The 26,856-nt window shown below is 42.0% G+C and overlaps 1 protein-coding gene across 4 annotated transcripts in view; it reads right to left on the reverse strand.

Moving 5' to 3' along the window:
• Positions 1-13,867: 13,867 nt before the first annotated feature.
• The window catches only part of tox2 (TOX high mobility group box family member 2), a 113,120-nt gene continuing 100,131 nt past the window's right edge, over positions 13,868-26,856 (reverse strand). For 2 of the 4 annotated variants that reach the window (XM_041958415.1, XM_041958399.1), the window contains exons 6-10: positions 25,683-25,925; positions 20,020-20,100; positions 16,797-17,207; positions 16,560-16,708; positions 13,868-15,847 (exon numbers count right to left, since the gene is read on the reverse strand). In XM_041958415.1, the coding sequence (XP_041814349.1) occupies positions 15,805-15,847; positions 16,560-16,708; positions 16,797-17,207; positions 20,020-20,100; positions 25,683-25,925 (927 nt within the window). In that variant the 3' untranslated portion in view covers positions 13,868-15,804. The remainder of the gene's footprint in view (positions 15,848-16,559; positions 16,709-16,796; positions 17,208-20,019; positions 20,101-25,682; positions 25,926-26,856) is intronic. The other 2 variants (XM_041958423.1, XM_041958407.1) reach the window with 1 other exon arrangement.

Raw genomic sequence — 26,856 nt, forward strand, 5'->3', positions numbered from 1 at the left:
TGTGTGTGCATATGCTTTCGCCACACACGTGTATTTGCATGTGTGCGCCCGGACAACAAATGGAAGCTGGAGAGCCGAGTAATAACAAACGGCGAGTTGTATATCAGCCTATCAAATCAGAATAGAGTGTTCACATTTGATCATATCTCCTCTCTCCCCTCTCCCCTCCCTCCCCCCTCTCGGCTCTCGCTCCTCTTGTTGAGAGCGTTACCATGGCGACGGCAGGGAGCTCTCAGATTGGCTGCTCCCCCAGAACGACGGGTTTTGCTGCTGAAATTGCCAATCAGCCTCTCAGATCCGCTGGAGAGGAGGAGGAGATTGTGTGAATATATTTTGATTAACAAAAATGGAAGGGCACTTAGGAGGGAGAGGAGGGGGGGGAGAAAATTGGCAGAAAATATGATGCTAGTAAGTGAAGGGGCTAAGAGAAAATGTTGCACCTGATAGAATACGCTCTGCAATCCCTGCTATTGTGTGGCAGGCTTGAGAGCAAACATTATTGCACACAAAGAGAAGGAGTACTGACTCTAAATAATACGGAAACAGGCTGTAACATTTTGCCAGTTATGGTCTTTATTTGACGTTCCACAATAACCAGGAATATTGAGTGAGTGTAGACATGAAAGAATGAAAAGAACACAGACTGGAGATGAGACTGCAATGATCAAGGTGTGCACACTCCTGTTTAAAGGACTGCACCGGTGTTTTTGTGACCAGACTCTATTTATATTACCATCAGATTTTCTAGTAGCACAATAATCTCCACTTTCAGCTGCATTATCAGCATGCAATAAGGCACCTTTGACAACATTAAACGCAAAGATATGATGAAAGTCGCCCCCCTTTGATGCCTGTGTGGTAAAATTAGAAACCTATTGTTCTCTGGAAGACAGAGAAAAACATTCACGAATGTAGAAAATGTGCTTTGGCAAACGGTTGGCCTATAAGGGCTGCAAATATAAATGGGCTAAAATGACCAAAACATTAAGATGTGGTAAAGCAGTGTCAGAAGCAGCGTCCATTAAGAAAAGACACATTGAGTACAGCAGGAAGTAAACTCATCATGTTGTGTATTTGAGCACAGTTTGCTGCACTCCAGTCATATGAACGTGCTTATTAGTTGCATTGAAAACCATAAATGTAATGTTTCCTTAACTCTCTCTCTCTCTTTCTCTATGTCTCTTTCTCTCCAGCCCCTAATGACAGGTTTTATGTCCTTGGTTCTTTCTGGTTTCAGTAAAAATAGTCGTATGTTAGGTTTCACGCTAAGTAACTGATTAAAACCTGGGATGTTTTTGCTCTTCTCTTTTCATTTTTAATCATCAGTGTTTTGCCGAATCAAACTCAAATCATAAATTAGCCAAACTAATAGATTATGGAAAGCGATCACGGTGGATATGTCACCGACATGACAAAATGCAAACGTCCTCTCAGGTAACTGCAGAGGAAACACTGTGAGATGGCGCAGGCCCAGCACGTTCATTTGGCATCATTTCTGCACTTTATTACTCCATTAGAGCTTCATCAAGTATGCGTCCCTTTTGGAAAATGACCAGCAACTATTGCTAAAGGTGTTGATAGAAATCATTAATACAGCCACTTTCTTATTATGGTTACCATCTGCATCACTTCCTTTGTAAATCCATCATCACGATTATTGGTGTAATCATTATTAATCGTCGGTGCTGTCATCATCATCATCATCATCATCGTTGGGAAAGATTGGCCAAGGCTGTGACTGAATCATCACGCTGGATACAGATCAGCAGCCTTTGCTGTGCATAATTACAAGATCAAGAATGGCTGTGAATGCAGATTTTCTCATAAAACTTTCTGTTTCAATACTGAGGTACTCGTGCTTTACCTGAGTATTACAGTTTTGCACTACTTTAGACTTTTACTTCACTACATTTTAGATGCAAATACAGATAGCTATAGCATCTACAGTAACTAGTCACTTTGTTGTTTCAGATGTTACAACATTTGATGACCTTATAGAATATGAAATTCTATCAATTAAACTAACTGGCAGTGTCTCCAGTGGTTAAATTGAGCTCCAGCTTCATCATAACATGCTGCTTGCATGCTGATGTATTGATTATGATAAGAATCCTGTGGTAGAAAATGTAACAACATGTAATAACACTACAGGGGACAGTCTGCGCAGACTTTATGCTAAGAGTACTTAGGTACTTTTACTGCTGTAAAATTTTAAAAGCAGCACATGTATATTGTAATGGAGTATTTTCACAGAGCTGCTACCTTTAATGATCAATGCTTTATCATTTTTTGATCAGTTTTGCACCGTTCACACAGAAAACAAGCATGAATTAATGCAAGACAGACTAATACTTGCAGGGGAAAAAACACAGAGAAACAAAAATAAAGGGGGGAAGAGCAAAACAAACAACATGCATTACAATTCATAGAAAGTTGGCACCTACAGGCTTTAACTAAATCCATTTCCATGCCAGATTTAATTGGGTCAGAAGGTTGTCGTTACATTCTTTGCAGAAATAGTCAACATTTAAACAATTAAAATATTATTATTGTATATAAGAATAGCCAAACAGGGGATTTCTACCTCACAATACTAATCCTCTTAGCTGCTGTCTTGGCGGCCTAACCTAACTCAAAATACTTATTCCACTAGCCGACTGGCCTGCGAGTGACAGCGTGTGCAGCTGTGTCATTTTCACACATGAGGGACTGCTGCATTGGACGTGCTGGCTGTGTATTACATGCACATGCGGTGCAGCAGTGCTGCTGAGGACCCTGGCAGCATCACATTCTGCAGCGTGGGTCACAGCAGACAGGTGGCAGTAGAGTATCGAGGGAGGGGAGAAAGCTCCAGGTCTGGCGGGGTTTCATGTGCCGTCAGAAACAGCAGGGGTCTCTGTCCCTCCACTCAGAAGAGTCACAAAGGGAGCGTTGGTGTTCAGTGGGGGGAAGAGAGAGAGAGAGCATTTAAGCTTTGATTGGTCCTGACCTAATTCAGAACAGGACATCCCACAATATTCAATACTCTATTTCTTGTTGTCTCTCTCTCTCTCCCTCTACTCTATCTTTTTTCTCCCTCTTAACACCAAAAGGACTAGAGAGAGGAAAGAGGGCCAGAGATTAATACTCAGGCTCGAGCTGAGCAATTCATATTCCAATTGGACGAGCATGTTATCTATTTTCTCACACTCATTCACGGCGCTTTTCTTCCTGAGAGGCGTTCGGATCAAAGCGGGATTCAACAGGAATCAAACAGGACTTTCAAGGAACTGAGCCACGGCGACGGCGTTTAGCCCGGCAACAGCGTTTCAGCCTCGCACTGGGCTCCACCGGCAAACAGCCGCACAATCACCCTCACATCAACTTCCCCAATAACCATGTCAAATATGTACAGAGGGCCGGGGTGAGGCCCGAGCCGAGTCCTGTGTCATTGGAAAGTCATTCATCCGAGCTTAATCAATCTAGGTTGTTTGATTCAATTCGAAACTGCCTCCCGGGCAGAAGAAGAGAGGAAGAGAAAGGCAGAAAATGAGAGCCGAGCTGAGCCGACTCTTTCTAACTTCGACAATTCTTCCCTCCATCTCCCGTCTCCTTCATTTCCCCCCATTTCCCTGTCGTTCTCTCTATCGTCCTCTCATCCTCCTCCTAGAGGCAGGAATTATAGGTACTCATTTCATGCTGAGGCACAGCTTGGATTTCTTTTTTTTTTCAGTCACCAGTATTTTTTTTAATATTGTTATTACTACTGTATGTCTTAAAGACCAGGTTAGGGTTATTAAATATGCCAAAGCGAATTGTATTTTCGCTCAAGTAAGCTCCTTGGAAATATTCCATCAGGGCACCCTTTTATTCTTTCCAAATGTAGTTATGAATTTTAAAGTAGACTTGTATTACTGAAGGAGAGAGGTGTGTGATCAGAATACTGAGCAAAGCCCAGATTGGAATTCCTTGTTCTTGCGGCATTGAAAGGGAGACGGTTGCTGTCAACAGGAGAGAAAGAATGGGGGTTAATATTTGGTGGCTGGTGATGACAAGCACACTTAAGGTTTTTCTTTTTCTTTATTTGAGGTAATAGAAATTGGCCGTGTTGCTCTCAGAAAGGTGTTGCATCAAAATGTTGCATAAAACGAGCGCGCGGCACAATGGCCGATAAGGAAATTACAATAGAAATGCTTCATTTGTCAAACAAAGCTGCACATTTCCATTGCCTCCCATGCTTTCTGGGGTTGAAATGCTTTTTTTTTTTTTTTTTGCACAGCAACACCATCATATAGACATTCACATCCAACACCTCCGCTACCCACCCACCACCACCACCACCACCACCACCCCATTCTGCCTTCATTTTCTGGTATTCATGAGCATATGCTCCTGTGTGAAGTCCCCTGTCAATAAATATGCACAGTCTTAATTGTTCCCATCGTAATTAGACTACAGTTCTGTTCTTTTTGGCTCAGGTGTATGTTAAAGCTCTTTCCTTTGTTTGTGGTTTGGCACCTCTGATGATTTCCATGACAATCATTTGAGGAAGCGAGGAAGCGAGAAAAGGGGAGAGAGAGAGAGGGAGAGAGAGAGAGAGAGAGAGAGAGAGAGAGAGAGAGAGAGGGAGGGAGGGAGAGAGAGAGAGAGGAGGTGAGAAACAGTTGCTGGAATAAAGCCCCATCTGAATCTGAATAGCTTATTAATAGAGCTGGTCCCAGGCAAACAGATGGCAGCTGCCAAAAACAAACATAGAAATCACAGAAATGAAAATCCTAATTCAATTAGGTGGGAAGCATTCCTCACTGCAGCAGTTATTGAGCAGTTTCCATTAATTTGATAATCCTTTTTTTTTTTTTAAAGAAAAGAAACGTATTAAAACGTGCCTTTTCCGGAATGTTCTCCTGTGTTTATTATCTGAGGCTGACAAGCAGAGAAAGAAGAGGCCGCGAGCTGCATGTATGTGGGTGTGGGAAGAAAACAGGATTTAAGTCATTACTGGCTCACGGTTAACAAATGCAATTAAAGTTACGAATGAATGATTTAATTGTGCTGTTTGCGCTGTGAATTTACGGTTTAGATTAAAAGGGTCCACCAGATCCATGAGATAAGTTCTGGGCTGTTCACATATCAGCATGTTACCACCTATATCACTGTCTGTAAGAGAGGGAATAGAAAAATCAATAGGTTTTTGGAGGTTATGGGTGATGCTGGGGTTTATCCATTGCTTACAAATAATGTGCTGTGTCTTCATCTCCGGGATTGTTTTAAGTCTGTCCACATTAGGGTTTCATAGTCTTGGGACTCAGCAGTAAGAAACCTGTCGTCTAATGCGTTCTGTCTAATGAAAAACTTAATAATTACTGGATGGATTGCTGTGAATTTTTCCATAGACGTTCATGGTCCCCAGAGGAGATGCTAGAAGAATGCTCACACACCTCTGACATGGAGGCAGTCAGTGTCAGCACAAAACCCACAGTTCAAAAAACTCTACGTACAACAGCTGGCCAACGAAAATAAACCCAAGTGACGCTCAAGCAGTTCAGCCTCCACAGCCTGTGTGGAGGTGCCAAAAGCTGCAGTTGCTGGAGCGGCCGCTCGAGGCTCGCTCTAGAAATGAGTCAATCCCCGTTCATGACAGCTGTACCGGGTTTGTCAGGCTAAATGACGATCACCTTCAGTCTCGTTTAAATTACACACAAAACATACATCAAGTTTCAAATCTCATTCTGTATTCTTGAATTATTCACTTAACTGCATGAAGATCATGTGATATGATGAAAGAAGCTCCTGAAGAGCTAATCTTCTTCTTGAGCAGAACTTCAACTCAAACTCAGTTTTCCACAGACATAGGTATGAAGTCCTGACAGTGCTCAGAAAATACCGAAACTTGAACTTTTCTGTGGCAGTAGGGCAAATTCCGCGAAACTCATGTGACATAACCGAAAGCCCCCGAAGCGCTACAGTGAGATTATATGTCGAGATGAGGAAGATTCTGGACATCCTCCCCTGGCGAGAGGAACTCAGTATCATCTCACAATACTGCTCATTTCTAAATGAAACCTCTAAACTGCTGCCTAGATTACATTCAGTGGCAACATTTTCTCCACCGACTGCCCTGAACACAGAGGGAGGTGGTCCGTGGGGATGGTGGACCTACAAAGTTCAGGACTTTGACACTGCAGGCTGGATTGGCATCCTGATCCCACATGTGGTTGGATTGAGGCAATTAAAGCTGTTTAGGCTCAGGAAAGATTGTGGTTTTAGCAAAATGCTAACAAGGTAAATGTGTTTTTCTACTGTGCTTTAAGACACTTTTGACTATTTCTGTGCAAGACCATGATCTTCCCCTGACCTTTATAAAGTGCTTTGAGTGCCTACACATAACCACAGAAAACTCTGATCATGCCTCAGTGCTATAAGTGGACATTGTATTGCAAGAGCAGACATAGTGGGAAAAACAAATGAAACGTGTCGTCTGACTGTCTTGCTTTTACAATCTATAGAAATATTTTGGGACTTTTTGGCATCATGTGGGTAAGAAATACATAATCCAGGTGGCATTACATTTATTTTCACATGTATTTCCTGTTGCAGCTTAGTAACATATAGAAGTAGCAGGGTTTCACCTCTGGTAGCATTCAAAATTCTCACACATGAGGTTAAATATGCAAAACATTTAGCAGAGTTTTAGTGCCAGTGTTTCTCTTGCACGCCTAAAAGTCTCTGAAAACTTCCCCAATCTAAGTGACACTGCACCTGAACTCCTGACCTGTCTCACACTCAGGTGGAGCGCTGCAGCTCCAACAGCTGCTGCCCATCTCCATGGCAGGTCTGCTTATTATTGAAAAAGTTATTCTGGCACAACCTCACCTGCCGTACTGACAACTTTCAAAGAATGGGCGGCTAACAATGAGAAGAAACTTAAATGCTTTTAACTGAGTACAAATATTTATTTGTAAAACGCGCACGTTGTCGCCGTGTGGCCTTCATCAGGGCTTGTGTGCCGGCACCTGGAACTCTCTGCGAATGATTTAGCCCAGGATGATCGTTTGAATTGAATCCCGAGTTAGAATTCAATCCACATTTTTTCACCTGCTCCAAGCCTTTTAAGTCAATTTCTCTAAAACCAGGGAGACTGATTGAAAACACTCTGGAGCGACAGAAAGTATCATTACTTGGAAGAGAGACAGAAAGGCAGAAAACTCAAGGAAAAGAAGGAGAGGATTGTGGCTTATTTGATTCTAATGAATGCAGATGAAACTGACAAAAACAAATGTCCCCTGGGAACAAAGAATAAGTTTGTCTCACAGACACAAATAGAGAGTGATAGGACTTAAAGATGGAACGATAAATTGGATTTGAAATATGAAAACTGCAAACTAGCACAAAGCATTCTGGATCAAGTACATAAACACTGTAATTGGTAAAAGAGGATGTCACATGTAGTTCATTCAGCCAACCAGAGGCCAGTGCAAAAACCTCAGGAAATAGACTCTGGTGTATTTGCCACATAACAAAAATTTGCATTTAAATGTATCAGCCTTTTGTGACGCGCTGTTGCTTTGCAGCACTTAGTTGTGGCTAGCATCTCTGACAGTGCAGAGAGATCTGCACTGACCCCATACACATATACCAAACTGTAACAATTAATTTTATTAGCAGATGTTTAGAGCAAAACACATGAAATGCTTCATAGTCTCTTGGGTAAAGGTCTTATCAATAGCACTTAGTGTCTTATTTTCCTTTTTTTTTAACGTCACTGATAACCAGCTCATGCTCTAGAGGAGAAAAAGAAAAAATAATCACACATCAAAGTTGTGATGGGTCATTATTTTTATTAGCGCTGACAAAACTGTGCTGCATGGATCCTTTGTTAGCTACTTCCTCAGTGTGCAGAAGTTTCCGCTCTATTGCTGAAGACTACTAGGGATTCTAGGAGATATTTGGCATCGTGAGCATGAATGATAGCTTGCTAACAGCCTGTATGCAGCCCTCATGTCCTCCTATATACTTGGCAAAATGGTGTTTTCATTCTTTGGCACGGCTGAAGCATGTTTGATTGTTTCCTGTTTTGCATGTTGTCAAAAGAAGGATGTGCTCGACCAAAGGAACAGTATGTATGATTTCTTTAACCATATGGCACGCTGCATGGGAGAAATATTGTCTCTGTACAGAGGAGATTTCCCATGTTAAAAAAAAAATGCCTGACATGATGAAATGCCCTCCACAGCGGCCCAGTGTGCAAGAAAACGTGATAATTTGCCCACAAGGATGTCCTTCCAGTGGAGAAAATGTGATGTAGTGCCATATAGGCTGCCCTAAATGCTAGAAAATTAGCTGGACTCTGCATGCCTCTAAATGGTTAATAGCTCCCTGCGAGGTTTATATTTTAAATCTGAGTCATACAATAAAACAATTTCAATCGTATCCGGGGTTTGAACTCTTTCACAATATATGCATCAAGACTTTCTGCACGCTGGTTCACCACCGCATGCAGCTGGTCCCCCTTTCTACCGCTGGCTGTGAAAGCTTTTTTCTTTTTTTCTGCACCAGAGGTCATTGTTGTTGTGCTCAGTTGCTATCAGTGAATTAGTAAAGAGGAACAACTCATAATTCAATCGCCTGGTAAACAGGCAAGAACATTTTCAAATAACCATTTAATGTATTCATCTTCATAAATGCGTCTTAAATGTCTGATAATCAACGGAACAAGCTGAGCAGTGCTGTATCAGAGCATTGATAGAGTAAGGAATTAGTCAGTAAAAATGTATTGTGAAATTACATTTATTGTATATTGGCAAAGCATGTTCCACAGCTTGGTTGCTATGGTGCTGATTTTAAGAACATGGACCTTTTTCACCGTCCAAATGCTGGGACCATCTATTATACAACATGCCAACATGTTGCACTATATTCAATTGAATCCTTTCCCAATCTCATCTTCCAATAGTGTTACATGCCGCGTGCATGACAGAGCCGAATACCTTGCTTCCTGAGTAACTATATTGTATTTTCATAACAAGCCTTTAATCCCAAACATCTGGACCAGAACCTTGTTACACTAACACAACCATTTCTCTCTAACACTCTCTCCAACATGCAATTATTGGAGGAGAAGGTGCAGCATGTGTGGGCGATATTGCTCAAATAGAGCAGCTGCAGTGTTTAACAAACATCTGAAATGACTGGCTATGGCTGGTCCCATTTTTGTGGCTCTGGCGTGAGGTGATGCAAGGCATGAAGAGACCCGACTTTCACAGAGGACTGCAGGGGTGATGAGAAAATAGCTACGCGTGTGGTTCTCAATCTGACTCATCCCCACTTCAAGTCAAGACTTAAGAAGTGCCAGGATGGAGAAATGCGAGGCACTATTTTACCTCTTGAGTCAGTGAGTGCGGTGGTTTCTCTTCAGGGATGTGGGCTCCTTCCCTGTACTGCCCTCAACCAAATGAGAAAGAGAGAGAAAGATAGAGAAAGAAGAGACGTCTCTCTTCTGGCCACCATTTGCTTAATGCCTCTCTCTTTCAACCACCATTTCCACGTGCTCGTAACGATCAAAAGCAATATCTGCCTGCATTGAGATGTACCATGTGCACCATAAGTGAATCCAGTTATCAAATTCTTTAAAGGAGAGCTCAAAAAGAAAAGAAAATATGTATTTTGCTTTTTAATCTCCCTTTTTTATATGTTATGTTGTGGTCTAGTAATATGGCATGGGTGACTACATCTGCGCCTTATTAGCTGGAAAGCACAATGAAGCAAGTTCAATAAAACTGATAAGAATACCATAGAAAATGAATATTTTTAACAGTATCCAGGTGTTCAAAAGTCCAAAAAAGGCCATTTATTATATTTCTCTAAATAAATATCTATATTTATAGTCTATATTAATATTTTGTATATTCATATTTAGAGTTTAGATTTTGGCCACCCATTGCAGGTCGTGCCAAACAAATAGGGGGCAGAGTATGGACTGAAGCTACCTGGTTAGCATGCTAACTCTAGTAGGTATCTTTGGCATGCAGGACTGTTGTGTTGTCTTGCACATTGCACCTTTAGGTTAGGTAACTAGTACCACTTGGTTATCATCAACCATTAACAGCAGCAAGTTAAAAAATCTGACACTGAATATTGGCTATATTGGCCTTTTACAGACATAATATGAACGAGAGGGACAATCCAGGTCGATTTGGTCAGTTTTTCTGTTTTGATTTTAGGTAGTTGTGCTGTTTTGGACACAAGATGCCACATATAATAACATTTTTGAATGATCCTGCAGCGTGTGAGGTAAAACTAGCCAAATTGATATTGAGACATTCAAATTGGGTTTAATCTAGTCATAGAGAGAAAGTCTTCATCACCTGATGTTTCATAATGAATCTGAGGGGAATTTTAAATGCTAAAAAAAATTCACCACTGCTTCTTTACAATACAATGCAACCACTTTAAAACATTTAATCACTTGTAACATCAAAAAACAGGAAATGGACTAAATTTGACAACCACAAGCAGCCCCTAATGGTTGTCAAAGCTGACATAGCATACACTGCATTACGTAGATATCTACAGGTGTGAAACCACAAGTGTGCTTTGTGCCTCACGTGTTATGTTCTGCGTGATATATTTTGTCACCCCATGCATTGTTGCAGTTTTTGTGTATTCTTAGGTATCTTCTGCACAAAAAATTATTCCGATGAAATGATGCTTAAAGAGCCAACGATCCTAAAATGCTTAATTAAAACAATCGCAGATCAAATTCTGTACAGTTCAAGTGTTGACTTGAATTGTTCACAGGCAATATTGTGCATTCTTGACGCACTAATTCATTTTGTGCAGTACAGTCAGCATAAAAAGAAACCTTAACTGATTCTGTACACAAAGCGAAACCCATTTCTTGTTAAAACCACCCACATTTCCTGCTGTTTGTTGCTCCACCGCAGCACCAAAAGTTGCAGCTGTAACGTTTTGTCTGTGTGCTACGTTGGCTGGCCTATGAGAAGCTCGTTCGGTGCCTTTAGATTACCCAAAGCGCTGACCGTCTCACCTGCGTCGGTTTAAACTCAAAGGAGAGAGGAGCTCCAGCTAGCTGCTTGTCTCATGTGGTCAGATTGACCATATTTATATTCACGCTTACATGAAAGCCAGTGAGAACAGGCAGCGAACGTACATTTTTAAGAAAATAAAAGTGTTTTGACGGTGGAATTTACAGGCCTGTCAGTGATGAAAATTTTCCACTGTTGGCTGCACGACTCCACAAACGAACACCACACACGCTGAGGTTGACCTCATGTTCATCATCTGCAAACATGCTCAGCCTCTTGTACGTGCATGGTTGTATTTTTAATAATCACTTGCATACATAAATAAATGCTGCTGTATGTAAATAAATGGGCTGGCAACCATGCACACAGTTTCCAACAATGAAAAACATTTAGTAGAACTTTTCTGAGCCGTTGAGTCTGAATATATTTGATTTTTAGGAGACTGTACATTTGTTTCATCATTAATTAAACCTCAAGAAAATTATTTGGTTAGAAGCCCAAAGCCTCGAGGACTGATCCCAACAGAAAGAAGAAAATGTGTCTTTTTATGTGTAGCTTGAAGACCATATCAAACTCAAAAGGAAACACTGGTGAATAATCATTTAAACTCCATTTTGATCAGTGCTCCTTGTCACCAGACCTGTTTGTGATGTTCATGGACAGGATCCGGAATGAGGAGGATGTCCGGTTTGGGGACCTCCGACCAGCAACTCTGCTGTTTGCAGACGATGTGGTTCTGTTGGCTTCGTCAGACCTTGACCTCCAGCAGGCACTGGGGTGGGATGCAGCCGGGTTTGAAGCAGCTGGGATGAGCGAGACCACGGTTCTCTGCTGGAAAATCCTCCTGCTGAGTGTCCTCCAAGTGAAGGAGTTCACATATCTGAGGATCTTTTTGATTGAGGGTAAAATGTAGCATGAGATGGACAGATGCAGGATTGCAGGCATTCTCCTGGACCGTTGTGGTGAAGAGGGAGCTGAGCTGGAAGGCAAACCTTTTAATTCACCAGTCGATCTACGTCCCGACCCTCACCTGTGGGCATGACCTGTGGGTAGTGACCGAAAGAACAAGATCAGTGGATACGAGGGGCTGAAATGAGTTTCCTCTGCAGGGTGGCTGAGCTCAGCCTTAGAGAAAGGATGAAGATCCTGGACGTCCAGAAGAAGCTCGGAGTAGAGCCGCTGCTCCATCACGTCGGAATAAGCCAGTTGAGGTGGATCAGGCATCTGATCAGGATGCCTTCTGGATGCCTCCTTTGGAGGTTTTCCAGGTTCACACCCAACAGGGAGGAGACCCCTGGTGGATCCAGAATTCGATGGAGGGATTAAATGTCTCATCTGGGTTATGGCCTATGGATGGATGGCCGAATTCCAATTTGATTTAATCGAGGCAAGTTTTAAAGGACTGTACTAGCTGGGCTCATGAATTAACCTGGATTAATGTCAGAAACATGAAATACATCAGAATCACATGCAAAGACTCTTTCAATGAAATGATTCACGCTTTTGCCTCAGTATTGAACAGTGAGCTTGTAGTGATTTGTGTCACTTTTATTTTGCCCTCCTCTAGATGGATACGGCACTGACCTCGTCTTTGTTAACCAGCCCGCTGTTACTGATGTCATCCATTTTGTTGCTGCAGTGGTCTTTTCAAATCTATGGAAACCAACAAGACCGCTGTGCTCACCTCTTCTCAATGGCACCCTCCACCATAAATTGCAGCTTTTCATTCTCTTGGCCTCATGACTTTGACTCCCAGTCAAGGGATGGGATTAAGGGCGCTGACAGAAGTGTCAGATTGATACTGTCTTCTTGCAGTATTTACTACAGTATTACGACAGACGTTGACTGCCAGCACGTCTACGGATGGCAGAGAGAATGTGTCGTAAAGGAAAATGTCTAAAATGAGAAAGAAGAAAGGGAATACCGTTTGCACGTATGCACAAACGTACCTACAGCTAGAGGAGAGGCAACACCCGAACACAGACGAGAAGAAGACAAACACAAAAGCAGATATTCACACAAACACATGACTGAATGTCACAAAAGGCAGAGAGACGGGGCTGTGTGGCTGCACCCAAAACCTCTTTTATCTGGCATTGCATTAAGAATGTATGACTGTGATTTTCATATAATGTGTGTCATATCACAAAGTGGCAGGTTTTCCAATTGTCCAATAATGATCTATTTGGCAATTCAATAGTATTGAGGAAGAGACGGCAGGCAGACGCAAAATGAATTAAACATTGAATGGAGGGATCGTGACAGTTCCATTTCAATCTCTCCTTCTCTCTCTCAGAAAGTCTCTAAGAAGACTTGTGTGCAATTGGGGTAAAATCAGTACTTGGACGGTTGCCTGAGTTTGTGTGCACATTGCATTTCTCTGTTCTCTTTATCTCACACTAGACGCCTACGATGCACCACTTTCACAAGCAAAGCAAACGTCTTCTCGCATCTGCTCCCTTGTTTGTTAAGATAGTTTACTGGCAGTATACACGCTGGCTGGTGTGCACCGCATCCATAGCTAATTAGCTAATGCCATTGGAGCCCTGAGCTAAATATAAATATAGGATACAAATGCGACCCTCTTAAGTGCAAATGCACTGTAAGGTACAGTAAGATGTGGGTGTTGGTGGATCTTTAAAGCGGCAATTATTATGTCTTTACGGGAAAGAAAAGAAAAAGGTGCGATCAGCTCATTAGAGGAGGGGACCAAAAGAGACCAAAAGTAAAATTAACAGGCATCAGGCGTGATCACTTTTCAACTTTTTTTTTTTTATTATGCAGGTTTGAAATAAAAGAAGCATTGTGACACAAACAGATGCTGCTGGCAAGGAAAAAAAGGAGCAGCACCCAAAATGTAAAAAATAAAGAAAAAAATCATTGTTGTGGTCATCATCATTTTATCAAACCAGAGGGGAAAAAAAACAATAAAATAAGAATAAAAATACACCTCTATTGTAAGAAGCAAAAAGTGATCTAATTTCTCTCATAAATAAGAAAACCTGTCAAATGGCTGATGGGCAACTAGCAAAAACAATATATTGATAACCATTTAAAATATTTATCATTACTGGCTTTACAAATAAAATAACTACAATTGGCAGGTTTTTTTTTAGTTTTTTTTTTTACACAACTTAAAATGTTATAGTTCCGTAACAACAAAAAAAAACAACTGAAATTATGCTACAGTAAAGAGATAAATACAGATGTCTTTGTCAGCAAAATGCATTTCTGTTAATCACACAAAAAGTTAAAAAGATGAGATCAACACAATCAAACACCAACTCGAAACTTATAAAAATCACTGTAATGTGGATGCGATGGCTCCATTCACATATTTCATTACTTCACTTCTGCATGTCGAGGAGACAGGATCGACATTATGGTGAGACAAAATAAGAAAAGAAGGGGGATGGGGGGCGTTTTGAGGCTATTTTTTTTTCCACCTGCAACATTATAACTCATTTTATCTCACAGCTTTTCTTTCTCTCTTTCCATCTCTTTCCTCTCTATCTCTCACCTGGCTCTTTCCATTTAATGATCTGCAGGACACATATTGTGTATTCAGTTTTAGATTGAACTTTATTGGAAAAAACACACCAGTGAGCACAGATTTAATGCAAGAACGAGAGTGTGAAATACTCCTCTGAAATCCAGCTGCACAAGGCTGTTAAAATTCACGAGAAAGACCCGACGCTCGAACACTGAAACACTCTTGCACACAAGTGTGTGTCCGTGCGCATACACACATGCACACCCAACTGCACACGTCATGAATGAGATACATTCTAACGTCCAGACACACACACACACACACACACACACACACACACACACACACACACACACACACAGACACAAAATGACTTACATGTAATATTAAAGAAGAAACAAATCTATCTGGACTTCCAATTCCCAATTTGATCCCATAAAAGTGATATTTACAATCACACTGTGACAGCTCAGTAGACCTCAACAGGTCTTTAATATTAAAAAAAGATTCTTTTTGTTTTGCTTCTCTTCCCGACCCGAGCTTTTTGTATTAATTTGCAGGCCCTTAAGCAAAGCTACCGTAACATCTAAGCCTGCACTGAACCTACTAGAAGTTAATATTTTTCTACAGTACAGGGCCCAACGCTTATTGGCTAACAAAATAAAAAATAAAAAAAAGGAACAGTTTTGCAAGCCAGAAATAAATAAAACAGCAACAACAACAACAACAAAAAAGGGGAGAAAAAAAACACAAAAGAAAATTAAAATGATTAAAGAAGAAGAAGAGGAAGAGTATTTTTTTTCTTCTCATTCTAATTAAAGCTGGATGGGGTCCCTGAGGGGACTTTGATGGTGACACAGAAGATGAGTGCTCTACAGCCCGGCCTGCGTCGGGGAGGGCATAGAAAACACAACTCAGGGAGGAGGGTGGGGGTGGGAGAGGGGAGAGGGGGGGCTTCATAAGTGCTTGGCAAATTTTAAACAGCAAGAGGACTGCTAATACATTAAGTGGTACAGACAGCAGTCATCTAGTCAAAAAAAAACTCTGGTCACAAGTTCTTCTAGAAACAGAGAAATAATAATTACATTGACCAAAAAAAGGTGGTGGCGGTGATGGTGTTTGTTTGTGTATGCATGTAATTGTACTGTATGTCGAGTGTGAGCTGTATGCGAGTGTGTGCATCGGAGGGAGGCTGCGGGGGTCGGGGTGTGGGGGACGGGGGGGTGGTGGGTGGGTGAGAGTAGACTCCTCGGTGTCGTATTTGTCGACAGGGCATGATCTTCAGTTTCAGGTGAGGTAGAGTGGCTTGTCCCTGCCAATCATGCTGCCACTGGAGAGAGAGAGAAAACAAAAACAGGTTAGAGCGGTAAAGAAAAAAGGAAGGATGAAATACAAAACAACAGAAAGAAGGAGGTATATTTTCCTGTAATGCGCATTTTCATTCCCTGATGGCCCCAGTTTAAGCCGAAACACCCATTCCCTCAGCTTCTCCCTTGCTCTGACCAAACCATGCAAATAAACCAAACATTTTATAGGACTTCAGCACTATAGACTCAGAATATCTGCCAGGGCTGCAGGACTGCACAGCCTGCCAAGCAATAACAGTGAAAACTTGTGTTCGCAACATCTGTTTTTTACTGCTGTCTGACAAACACATGACAAGCTCTATTATCTCACCATTACCTCTCCAGCTGTCTCCTCTGTCTCGCTGAAATGGAGCTGACAATTTTCAACACTTATATTGCGAAAGCAGTGGGAGAGACGTCCGACATGAATATATATGCTTATTGCTAAGGTGGTCCCTGTTTTGGACTTGAATTAGACCGCATCAACTGGCATATTCGATAACAATGGCGTCACATAATGTCGGTACTTTGTGCTTTTTTTCAACATGTTTTTTTTTGCTTTTAGTTCATATATCGAACAACAAGAAAAAATGTGCATTAGGTTGAATTCAATTCATTTGTCTCCATTTCAAACAATATGATTTGACGTGTTGCAGTATTTTTGTGAAAAAAGCGGTCTCCTCTGTCTCCACTGACCTGCAGTGGTTGCCACACTCCCGATTGCAGTATTCACTGTCCCAGTCGTGGCTCTGAGCCACTCCAGGGCCTGGACCAGGGCCAGGGGCTCCTGGAGACTGGGAACCCCCAATGCTCTTCTGATACTCTGACTGAAGGTGGGAAAAACCCTGCAGAACAGAAGAACAGAAGATAAAGCGTATAAAGCCGTCGTAAAGTAGAAACTGTCCCACAGCAGCTCTCAGTTTGTTACTATACCTGCTGTCCAGGAGGTGGGGAGTGAAGAGAGGCCTGCAGCCCCATCTGGTGAGAGATGATTGGCTGGGACTGGACCTGCTGCATGCGGATAGGCTGGTTGAGGAGCGAGCTCTGGTGCAGGGAGAGCTGCTGGTGGGGGTGAAGGGGCGGGCTGATCTGGAAGGAGGAAGGGGGAGAGGCACTAATGCTGGGCAGCATCTGCGATTGGCTGAGCGTCTGCGACAGTGTGTGGCGAGGGGCGTGTCCTGCGTAGCTCTGCAGGTCGGTGAGAGGGAAGGCCCCGGGCCCCAGGTAGGGCGACGACGGCTGGGGGGGAGGTGGCACACTGTACAGGGGCGGGTTGGCTGGCATCATATGTGGAGAAGCCTGACTTGTTTGGGCACTTTTTGTCTCCACGGGATCATTATATGTCTGGAGGGGAGGAGGAAGGAGAAGGACATTTCAGTTTCCAGTTTGTTACTTTGACAGTGTGTGCAAACATCGTTTTCATTGTGCAATGAGGGATTTTTGTGTGCTCACTTGCAGTTTTACCTCCAAATAAAGTGGTTCAGACAATCTGGCAAAGCTGTTGGCTTGTTTACAACTATGTTTCTTGCCCTGTCTAACTTTATTGATGTTGCCACGTTCCCAGACCTCAGCAATTTCCTTGATGAGTACAATGTTATCATAACCAATAGAAATGATAGAAGCCAAGGCTCCAAAAATAAGTTATAATATGTATCTTTTAAGGATGAATCAAGCCCTCAGTGAAATATTAATACCTTGCTGAAAGGTTTATGTAATGGGTTGGACTTGAATATTTAACAATCTGTAAACAAAAAGCATGATCAGCATTGCACCATGTGTCACTTCCTTCTGATACATATTAATAGTATGGAAATTATACAATGTGCAATTTTAGCATGCAAATATAGTTTGAGACAGATATGAGCATGATGGCTGCTAAGTGATAAAACTGTCCCATAATTCTTTGCACCTCCCCATTTCCACAGAGATTACCCTCTCAGGGGAATTTTTCAAAACAATATGTCAGTGTAGCAAAAGAAAAGGAACAGCTGGTACGTGCAAATTCAAATTCAAAGGCAATTATTTAAATAATTTCATGGAGTAAATGAAAAGTGAAAAGGGGCGAAAAGCTCCTCTTCCATGCAACTTTTATTTGACGTGCAAATGTGGTTGTAAATGGCAGCGTTGAAACAGTGCGTGCCAATTCTACGACACTCATTACCTTATGTACTTGTCGTATGTTTAGCCATTGTGGCTAATGCTGCTCGTGGTCACTAGTCTGTTCCTCTTCTCTTTATTTATGTATTCCACACAAACCGCTGAGGATGCTGTGAGACCTGACACACACATTTATTCTGCAGGTCTTTCTGTCTCCCTTTCTTTCATGAGGTGGTGTGTGTATGAAATACATCCAGTGTTTCTCATTAACTGTCAGGCTGGCTGGAGTGATGTGTGCTGGTCTGCTATTTAGTAATGGCTCACATCCATCCCCCTGAACCCCTGAAATAATCAATGGGACGGGATGGAGGGACGGATAAAAGAGAGGGACAGATACATTTGCAGGGTCAAGTGGAAAATGAAATGCTGAAGAAATGGTGTGAGGGGAGAGGGAAAGGGTGTGAGGATGGGTGTGATTTGTTGGAGCGCATTTTATTTTAAGGGGAAGTTTCAGAATGTATTGCAGTAAAATTCTTCCATATTCATCAGAGGAAGTATATGAACAGTGCAGTATATGTGTTAAATGAGAGTTTATGAGGATTGAAACATTTATGAAATCATGAAATCTGCTAAATTTACAACATAGCGTGACTTTTTTAATTTGACTTTTTAAATCACATTTCGCGCTCGGAGTTTTTGGGCTGAAGTGAACACAGGAGAAGCGCCATGACATCCAGTGGGAGGCAATCAAACTTTTTTTCATCTTCTCCCAAACAAACCGGCGTGCGTCACAAAACAAAAAGGCAACAGGTGCACGCTGGAGATGTGAATCCTTCAAATGATCCTCCAATTACCTCCAATTCCACCCACCCCAATTCACTTTGAAAAGACTCCTTCATTGATAATTAAAAAAGAGAGTCGTGTTGAATCATGGGATTCAGCCCTGCATTCAGATTGGCTGGTCCTGAATGAGTGGGGGGGGGGGGGGGGGTGGGGGGGGGGGGGGGGGGGGGGGGGGGGGGGGGGGGGGGGGGGGGGGGGGGGGGGTTCGCAGGTTTATTTTTGTCAGTCAGTTTTTTGACTGGCAATCTACCAACATATAGTATCAATCAAGCCTCTGTATAGGAGCTCTGACATGAATGTCTAATTGCACCAAAGACAAGAGATGAGAACAGTCTTTTTAGTTGAAAGTATGCCACAGTGAAGAGGCTGATGAATTAACTATTCATGCCTTAATCAAGGTGCTTGTTTTCGGCCCATGAGCATGAGAGGAAGTGCGGCGCTGAGCGGAGGGGAGGAAGGGGACGGGGGCGAGGGAGGGGGAAGAGGAGGAGCTTGGTATATGCTAATGCAATTTAGAGTTGTGTTTTTCGAAAACAATGCAGAAACGCTGAAATGAGATGCAGTGCGCCAAACAGATTGAAACACTCCTGCGCTGTGATAACGACTGTATGAGCTTTGCAAATGTAAGGACAGCTTTTTTTTTAAAAATGGAACTTTTACAATGCAGGTGTGGTTTCTGTGCAAACACGGGTAAAAAGGTGTTAATGTTCTGGGCTAAGCTGGAGTAACCTGCAGCAAGAAGAGAGCAGGAGGTGTGAGCAAACCTCAGCCAACACATTAGCGGCCCATCAGGGAGGACAGAAACACCAGGAGGACAGCAAATGATAGGTAATGTCCACTTCTACTTTTTACATGTGCACACTGATGAGCATGCACGCACACACACACACACACACACACACACACACGCACACACACACACACACACACACACACACACATATATATCAACGCACACTCACACAGTACAGTGAACTGCTACTTTTCATTTCTCCCCAGGTTGCAAATCGGGTGTGTTTGAGGCCTAATTTTCACTGTTCTCCTCTGAGCACACACACAAACACACACACCCACACACACACACAAATATACTAACCCCTCCATGCAGCAAGTGGACCCTTTCCCTGGAATAAGAGTGAGAGGAATTCTGTCTAATTTATCATCCCTTCTATCGCCGCTGACCCATGTATATCAAAGACGTGACCCCCGTGGTTACCTTGGAAACCAGACTGGCTCTGTAGGCGGCCAAAGCTTTCAGGTACTCCTTCTTAGCAGCCTCTGTTTTCCTCTTGTAGCTCTGCAGGAGCAAACACAACAACAACAACGATTGATTACAAGGTGATGCCAAAGGCTAAAATGAGCCTGTGGTCCACACTGACTGATGTGGATGAGATTTTGGGAGTCCTGGTGTGATTGTGTGACCCGGCAGTGCGCTCCGTGATGAAAAACATATCAAATGCATTCATAGCTCAGTTATCAAGTGGAGGAGATTCGACCATCTGCATGATGTTGCTGCATTTCAAGCATTTATTCCTTCAAGCCGTCCAGAGCGAAAACGCAGAGAAAGCTCGTGCGCAATAGCGTGAAAATGGAGTTTGAAATATTATGCTGCTAAATAAGGAGCAAGAAGCTGTTTGTCATTTTCTGTACTACTTCAGCCTCTTCCTCTATTCAGGCTGTTGCTCATCTCTTAATCAGAGCTGATGTCCCAGCAAATCATTCAGACGAGGAAAAAAAATAAAAAATAAAAGAATTCAAAACAGCATTAGCAAAGAGGCAATCTCAAGCCTCCCGAATGAACCTCAAATGATGCGTTAAGACGGGGAATTCGAGTTAATGTCACCACATGTCACTCACAGGCTCTTTTTAGCTGCCATTGCCTTTTTGATGCAGGGAAAACAAGTTGCCAAAAGTCCACCCTTAAATCGATGAGGAAGACTCAGATCTCAGCTCCTCTGTGGAGCATTTCAATATGAAGGAGAATGCGTGTTTGTGTGTGTGTGTGTGAATGCAGTGGGTAATTACTGATCCTCAGTCAGAGACTGTGTGTGGCTCCGTGGACGGGGTCATTTCTTTCAAAGAGGTGGGGTAGAATAACCATTAAGCATTCATGTGTTGCCAAATGCACATATGCTGGCAGCTGCTAACACAGTCGATAAACAAACAGACATACACACAGAACAGCAAACAAACTGGGATGAAGACGGATACAATCTCTTGCTCAAACAGCTGATGTTTATCCTCTCACTCATCCTTATTTACAATATTACTATTATTTTCCTTCCATGATATACATTCAGGTATTTTGGCATTGAATTGGGAACTCCAAGATACAAGATCCAACTATAGATAATCATATCTGTATCTGTAATCATAATAAAAACTGATAATCTTCATTATGAATTACAGTTCTTGTAAAAAAAAAAAAAAAAAAGAGAAAAGAAGTGACAACCTTACCCCTCACCCCTTAAATATTGATAGAGCCATGGCTGCCTCTTTAATGAACCCCAAACTACTCCCAGCAGCTTTAATTTCAAATTAATTTAACACAGCTAATGATTCGCGCAACGACGGATACTTTTAAATAAATTACCATGCCTAAGGACGTCTAATTATTCCAAAGTGAGTGGATTCATTAGCAATTGAAGCCGTCAGAGGCTGCAGGTCAGTATGAATTAAAAATAACAAAGCTGCAAGGGGAGAGCATATGCCTCCATCGTAATCCTGACACAGAGGTGTCCCGCCTGAATTAGCCCCTAATTGTACCTTAATGAAATGTTCTTGTTTGATAACCAGTTAATTACAGGAGACAATAACTCCGCACCCTGCTGACACTGAAGGGAGTGATTACCCCGACGACCGAAAGACCGAGGGACTGGTGGGAGGAGGATGAGGACGAGGAGGAGGAGGAGGAGGAGGAGAAAACAACTGGGAAGTCGAGAAAGTGGAGAGATGGTGGTGAAAGGTAGCGGCAGAGAGGAGAGGGCGCCGAGATACAAATTAAAAAAGAAAGCAACAGGAAAAGTGCATGCGAAAGGTAGACAAAGAGGCAGAAAACCGATGAAAATATAGATGATATCTTTGGATAGATGCTAAAACTCAGCCTACAGAAGAAGTTTAATATCAAAACATGTCGTTTAAACAAAGTGACAGTGTTCTTTTGCTTCTATCTCTGACCTTTCACTGATACACAACTGCAACACAGCAGACTCAATTAAATAAAGCTAAGGTCTCTCCTCCCTCCCACCCAACTCCATTATCACTGTTCCTCCCCGCTGCTGTAAAAAAACGGAAAATTGATCTTTATCTTAAATAACAAAACCAGAAAAATGTTCTTTTGTGTTTCTGGGGCAGCTTTAACATGTAGTCACCTTGAGGAATAACGCAGCCCAAATAACGCATTGATCTCGCACTATAAATCAAAGGCCTTCGGGAATTAAAAAACCACTGTATGGCGTGCAGGCGTTCGAAAACATCTTAATAAAAAAGAAAATGTGAACATAAACATGAATTTAAAAAAAACAACACTTTGTTCTTCTGAACTGAACTCAAGGGCGGCACTGGAGAATACACAACAATGCGAGCAAAGCGGGGAAAATGCACACTGAAGCTCAAAAAAGATTCACTGAAAGAACACAAATCACAACAATGGAACTTCTGATCGTTTCTTCAATAAAATAGAGCGATAAAACACGCTGCCCTCCGTGCATTTATGTGAATTCGGCTGCATGGTGTGTTTGAGAAGTTCTGTAGGTAATTGGAAACAGGGGCCACATTCTAGTTCAAACAAAGCTGTGTGTAGGGGAAGGGTTGTGTTTACATTCTGGTTCTCCTGCATGGCTCCAGAGGGTCTGACTGTGACATTATAGAACACACCTCATCGGTCCTATAGGGATGACGTGACAGCCGATGTTGGAAAAAAAAAAAAGAAAAGGAACAGGCAGAACAGCACATACATCAGCAGATAGAGAGCAGGGAGAAACTTATGGTATGGAAAGTTGTCATTTTAAATGCATTTCACTGGAGCATTACTGGTCAGCAGATGTGGACACAGTGCATGTGCTATTATAAAAAACCAAAGACAGAAATATTAACATCTTTGGAGTATTAACACGCAGCAGCTGAATTGGTTACACTCTGTAAATACACAGTTAACAAGTCTATCCATTTGTTGTGCTGGAATAAGTGACAGTGCTAGTCACAGAGAATAATTAGAGCAATCACTGTGCTATTGCCCAGACAGGGTACTACATTTCATTCCATAATGACATCATTACCTCAAGTTAATTATGTGTCTTGCGAGGTGACGCGTTTGATTAAACACATGAATGCACAAACAAATCAAAAAATTAGCCGTGGAGCGGCACAATAAACGGGTGGATTTTTAATGGTGGAATTGCCCTTTTGCCAGTTTCGTCTGTGTTCCCAGGTAATGCTGTGAAGGACAAATGCGTTTAGGAGGAAAGAGAGAGAGAGAGAGACAGAGAGAGAGAGAGAGAGAGAGAGAGAGAGAGAGAGAGAGAGCAAAATCTAAGGTGAAAAAAAGCCAGGACACAAAGGGTTAAGAAGCACAAACAATAACATTTCAGGAGCAGATGTCCTTGAGGCAAAACCAAGGACAAGGCAATTGCTAATCTTGTATTCCCAGCATGATCAAATCACCAGGCAACAGATATAAATAAAAGGACAGGAAATGAGGAATTCACATTCAAGGGTGTCAGCGGCGAAATGAAGATTCATGGTGAAGAGCCCCGGTGAAGGCGGCAAAAATTAACTGCAAATAAAAGGGACAGACGGCCTCCAAAGTCCAGCGTATAAAGTAGGTTTGGTGGGAGAAAAACACACACATGCTAGATGGGGTCTGGTCGACGGTGGCTGGGGCTGAGGAGAATGGGCTGCACTTTGTCATGGAGACAGGTGCTTTTATTTGACACCCAATAGGCTGCACCCTGACTGGATATTCTAAAAAATATGAGTCTGCGCATGATCATCAGACTGTCTCGTTTTCCATTCATTTCACACCATCATTTGTTACCACAAACACACAGAAACCCCCTTTGACTTTGTCTGTTGGTCTGGAATGCTAAAATGAAATAGAAAATGTGCTGGATAGAAAACAGCTCTAAACTGCAGTAAATGTTAATGCAGTTCCATATGCACAGGTCAGGCTGTAATAAAATTAAATTGACTCCTGAAAATATTCTGGGAAATACATCTATGGTACTGATGGTAGAAAATGTTTCACTCTCTTCCAATGTATGATTTTCACTGCATTAAGGCAGGATTATAATAGATTTCTACCAGTTGATTCAGTGCATGTCGAATTCACAAATAAAAAGCATGAGATCCGTGACTGTCACTTCATAAAGGAAGTGTTTTATATGCTTCGCTGTCATGCAAGTTGTTATTGTGGAGAGAATGACAATAATGTCATTTCAGAGCAAAAATCTTAATTTTCCCACGCTGCACCATCTCTTCTTGCAATACATATTCTTGTGCGTTGTTAGCAGAGAACAAGCAAATAGAAAAAAAAAAACAATACCCTTTTGAAATTGAAAGCTCCATCATACTTTTTCTGGGTAGACTACCAGATTCCAAAACAGTTGGGATGCTGAATATGATAACTTGCTAATCCTTTTTGACACATTCTCAATTGAAAACAGTACAAAAACCAAATGTTTTCCCTCATCACCTTCATTGATTTTTGCAAATATCTGCTTATTCTGAATTTGATGCAGCAACACGTTTCACACAAGTTGGCACAGGAGCAACAAAAAGCTCCAAAAACACCTGTTTGGAACATTCCACAGGTAAACAGGTTGATTGGTAACAGGTGATAGTATCATGATTGGGTATTGGGATTGGGAAAGGGGTGTCTTCAAAGGCTCAGTCGTTCACCAGCAGGGATGGAGCGAGGTTCACTACTTTGTGAACACATGATTATATAAAGGAGATTAATACATGGGCTCAGGAACCCTTTGTAAAACCTTTGTCAGTAAACACAGTTTGTTCCCAAATGATTGCATTCTGTTTTTATTTTGTGGCTTTTTTTGGAATTAATTTACAGTATGTTCTGGAGATAATGTAATATGCCATATGATGTATGCTCCTTTGCTGATATGTAAATACTTTAATAAACGACTTAACTTGGCTGCAGATTCAGTTAACACTTTCTAATTGGCCCCTGCCAGGCAGCTACTGTGTATTAGCTTGGCAGAGGGACATAATATTGTGACAAGCAATATCAGAGCAGCAAGCTTTCTTCTTAAATCTTTGCAGCTGCATGAAACAGATACATTGATAAAATCAGAGTCTCAGTTTGAACAGTGTGCTGCAACAGAGAGACTCTCAGGTAGCTGTGAATCGTCTGCAAAATGTACAATATGTGTGGTGAACCTGGCTTTTGAATTTGCATAACAATGACCTAAAAATAGAGCGATTTTACACTGATTTCAGGCTAGTAACTAACATTTGAATATGTACTCTCATCATTCGACTGGTGGCTAGTCATCTCTTGCTCTTCCAAGTGCAGTTAAGTATCTTAATTGAAAGGTAGTATCATACTGTAATCAACACCTGAAAGCAGCTAAATGGTGAAATGGCTGCATTTATACAGCACTTTTATCCAAACCGCTTTACAATTTGCCTCTCATTCACACATTCGCACACCGATTGCAGCAAGCTACCATGCAAGGTGCTGGCCTGACCGTCGGGAGCAATTTGGGCTTCAGTGTCTTGCAGACAGGGGGAGGTGATCGGTGGACAACCTGCTCTGCCTCCTGAGCCACAGACAACTTAAAATAAATCCAACTTTTCATTTTTAAAAGGAAGAAATGTTATATAAAATCTCCATCCTCTGAGTGTACAGTGTTAACATACCTGTTTCTGCTCCTCTCCCAGTCCGTCCCACATGGAGGCGACTATCTTGGATACGTCTCCAAAGGTGGCGTTGGGATTCTGTCCTTTAATGGCTGCCTGGGTGTCTCTGAAGAACAAGGCGTAGGCTGACACAGGCTTTGTGGGCTCGTTGGGATCCTTCTTCTTCTTCTTTTTTTGGGGCTTGGGCTTGGGCTTCATCATCTCTGAAGACGGCCGCTTCTCGCCCGTGATCTGGAAGACCATCAAAAACACACAAAACACAAAGCAGCTTATTGACACTGCAGAAACGAGGCCTACCAATTCAGCTGGGGTGAATGATTGCATGTCTGATGAATGCTTAGAACAGTGGGTGCAGGTGAAACATGTAAACTTCATTAAACCCATAATTCCAGCCCTTTGCTCAATACGTGCATCGTCAGCGTTTGAGTATTGCTGCAATGTTTCACGGACAGCAGCACTTTGACACAGGCACTGGTTGACAGCATGTTTTTCTGCCTTACTTCATCAAAAAATAACATCTGTTCGTCGAATTTAACAAACCTTTTCAAATCTTTATTTTTCAGTTGTTCAGAAAGTCATAAATTCTGGCTTTTCATGCTGGGGCTGAAAGGAATTTCAAATCGCCTGCTGTATCTGCTCTGGCTTTGATGTGGTCTCAGAATGAATTGGAGAGAGCAAATGGAATTACTTACTGATAGGAGAGGTGGTAATCATTTTTTTTTCACACACACACACACACACACAGTGAGGAGCACAGCAGAGATGTATAGGCAGGGAAATATATGTTCTTTAACTAAAGAATTCCCTTCTTGTTATACTGTATCACTGCAAGCTAGCATTTAAATACACGATGAATCTGAAACACTGTGGAGGTGGCAAATTCAATTATACACTCATTCACATTCCCCTGACAGAAACGAAGCAAATCCACTGAGACGTTGGTTGGTGGGCAATTTATGAAGGCAGTTTTACCGATTTACATAAACCAAATGAATGTAAACAAGAGTCCTGCTCTTCTCATTTAAATGAATGACTGATTTTAAATGAAGGAGCGGTAGGTTTCAAACCAGACTGTAAATAACCCCGGTGACAAAATTAGATGGGATCGCCAACACCTTGTGTCTGCGTTGTTGATGATCAACCCATTAAAACAGCATCTTACACACGTCTGTAA

The sequence above is a fragment of the Chelmon rostratus genome, chromosome 2 (genome assembly GCF_017976325.1).
Source record: "Chelmon rostratus isolate fCheRos1 chromosome 2, fCheRos1.pri, whole genome shotgun sequence".
In the NCBI taxonomy this organism is placed as follows: Eukaryota; Metazoa; Chordata; class Actinopteri; order Chaetodontiformes; family Chaetodontidae; genus Chelmon; species Chelmon rostratus.